The 2,514-nt window shown below is 41.1% G+C and overlaps 1 protein-coding gene across 1 annotated transcript; it reads left to right on the top strand.

Annotated features, from left to right (window-relative positions):
* Nucleotides 1-285: 285 nt before the first annotated feature.
* On the top strand, nucleotides 286-1,331 carry LOC124079662 (melanoma-associated antigen B10-like). Its single transcript, XM_046425338.1, is given in 2 exon segments — nucleotides 286-598; nucleotides 601-1,331. Coding segments are annotated over 2 exon segments (1,044 nt in total).
* Nucleotides 1,332-2,514: the final 1,183 nt, after the last annotated feature.

The following is a 2,514-nucleotide window of genomic DNA, read 5'->3' as shown; positions in this document are numbered from 1 at the left end:
CCAGAACAATGCCATTGCCTTAAGCTCCAGTAAGCTCCAGGTAGATCTGGCATCTAACAACCAAAAGCATACCTTAATTATTTCCACAGAGTCCTAAGGGGACAGACAGGTCACAGAATAGGCACATTGTGAGTTTCTAGAACAGTGATTTCAAGGAAAACTGCAGAGGTAGCCTTCAGTAAAGCCAAGGAGTTGTCTCCTAGTTGAAGTGGCCCAACAGTTTCACTCTCTTTTGTTGTTTGCAGAATACCTGTCTCTCTCCCTACTGCCCGGTCTAAAACCATAATGCCTCGAGGTCAGAAGAGTAAGCTCCATGCTCGTGAGAAACGCCATCAGGCCCAGACCCAAGAACAGCCATTAGATCTGGTGGGTGCTCAGGCCACTGCAAGAGCAGGTGGAGAGTTTCACTCCTCTTCCTCCTCTCGTTCCAAGAGTAATCCTCGGAGTTCAGCTGCTGCTAGAACAACTAGCAATCCTCAAGGGTCTTGGAGAGCTGCACCCACCACCACTACTTCTGCTGTTGTTTCATACAGAAGATCTAATGGAAGTGGGAACAACCAAGTGGAGGAAAGGCCAAGCTCTTCTCAAGCCCAGCTTGCCACTGGGCACCTGGCCGTCTGGATGAGAAGGTAGTTATATTGGTGTATTACCTGCTGTACAAGTATCAAATGAAGGAGCCCATTACAAAGGCAGAAATGCTGAGAAACATAATCCAAATGCACAAGAGCCACTTCCTTGAGATCCTGAGGAAAGCTTCTGAGCACCTGGAACTGGTCTTTGGCCTAGACATCAAGGAAATGGATTCCAATAAGCATATATATATCCTCATCAATAAACTGGAACTAAGCTATGATGCAAGGCTGGGTGACGATGGAGGTGTGCCCAAGACTGGTCTTCTGATGACTATCCTGGGTGTGATCTTCACAAAGGGAAACCGTGCCACTGAGGAGCAAGTCTGGCAAATCTTAAATGCAATGGGCTTATACAGTGGTAGAGAGCACTTTATTTTTGGCGAGCCCAGGAAGCTTATCACCAAAGATTTAGTGAAAAAAAAGTACCTGGAATATCAGCAGGTGCCCAACAGTGATCCTCCGCGCTATGAATTCCTGTGGGGCCCAAGAGCCTATGCAGAAACCAGTAAGATGAAAGTCCTAGAGTTTTTAGCCAAAGTCCATGATACCATCCCAAGTGCCTACCAAACCTGGTATGAGGAAGCATTGAGAGATGAGGAAGCAAGAGCCCAAGCCAGAGCTGCAGCAAGGGCTCACATAAGTGCCATAGTTATTGCACGATCCAGGGCCCTGTCCAGTTATTCCTCCCGCCCCAAGTAAATTCTCAGTCATTTACCACGTTGTTGTCAAAAAGTCCACAATCTACATAGTGGAAGGTCAAGGGTGGGTTTGGAGACAATACAATGTGTAAAAATGTTATTTTCCCGTTCTGTGTTACTCAACAAATTTTCAAAAATATTATTCTTGTCATCAGAAGATTAAAGTACTTCATATATAAACTTATGAATGACATTGCTCAAACATTTATTGCTGTGACTGGAATTGAGTAAGAGGGTTTTTTCTTTTGTAAAACAAATTAGGAAAATTTCCATCATATTTATTCATTTAGGATATGACAGCATGGCAGTAAATTAGGCATTTCCTAAGAATGTAAAAAAACTCAGAATTGTAAAAGTTGATGTCAAGAAATAGAGAAAAAAATAAAAGATCATAAATGGTCTCACTTATCACTGTAATTGTTGTTTTGTACCAGATTATGTTTACTTTATTGAAGAATGTAAAATAATAATACATTAGAACTCTTTCTTAGGGGCTTATATTTTTATTTCTCAAGAAATAATTGAGAATTTACACTTTGGGAGGCTTGTTTTCATACCTGAAATGCTAAGATGAAGATGAATCATCCCTGTACTTATAAATTTAAAGACTTGGAGCAGCCATGATTAAATGAAGATGGTGAATGTCTCACTTCAGATTGCTTGAACAACAACCATTTATTTCTCAGAGTTCCAGAGGCTGGAAGTCTGAGATCATATTGCAGGTCAGATTCTTGGTGAAAGTTCTCTTTCTGTTTCACAGTTTACTTATTGTATCCTCACATAGTGGAGAAAGAGAACTCTGGTGTCCTTATTCCATTAACAGAAATTTATTTCTCACAATTTTGAAGGCTGCAGAATCCAAAATAAAAATACTTACAGATACAGTGTTTGATGCATAGACCACATTAAAACATTAAAAAGTTTCCTCACATAGAAGGGTGAGGGATCTCTCTGGGGTCTTTATCACAAGAGCACTATCGCAGTTATGAGGGTTCCCCCTCATAACCTAATTACCTCCTAAAGACCCCACTTCCAGATACCATCACATTGGGGATATAAAATTCAATGTATGATTTTTTTGGGGGGAGGGGACAAACATTTTGTCCATAGCTATGAGAATCTTCTAACCAAAAGGGCAAAAATCAAAAGAAGGTGGGGTTTTCAACATACATGCCATATGGCAA

The sequence above is a fragment of the Marmota monax genome, unplaced genomic scaffold (genome assembly GCF_021218885.2).
Source record: "Marmota monax isolate L192 unplaced genomic scaffold, Marmota_monax_Labrador192_F-V1.1 WCK01_AAM20220418_F8-fsc00075, whole genome shotgun sequence".
Classification (NCBI taxonomy): Eukaryota; Metazoa; Chordata; class Mammalia; order Rodentia; family Sciuridae; genus Marmota; species Marmota monax.
This window is presented reverse-complemented; position numbering and strand designations above follow the sequence as displayed.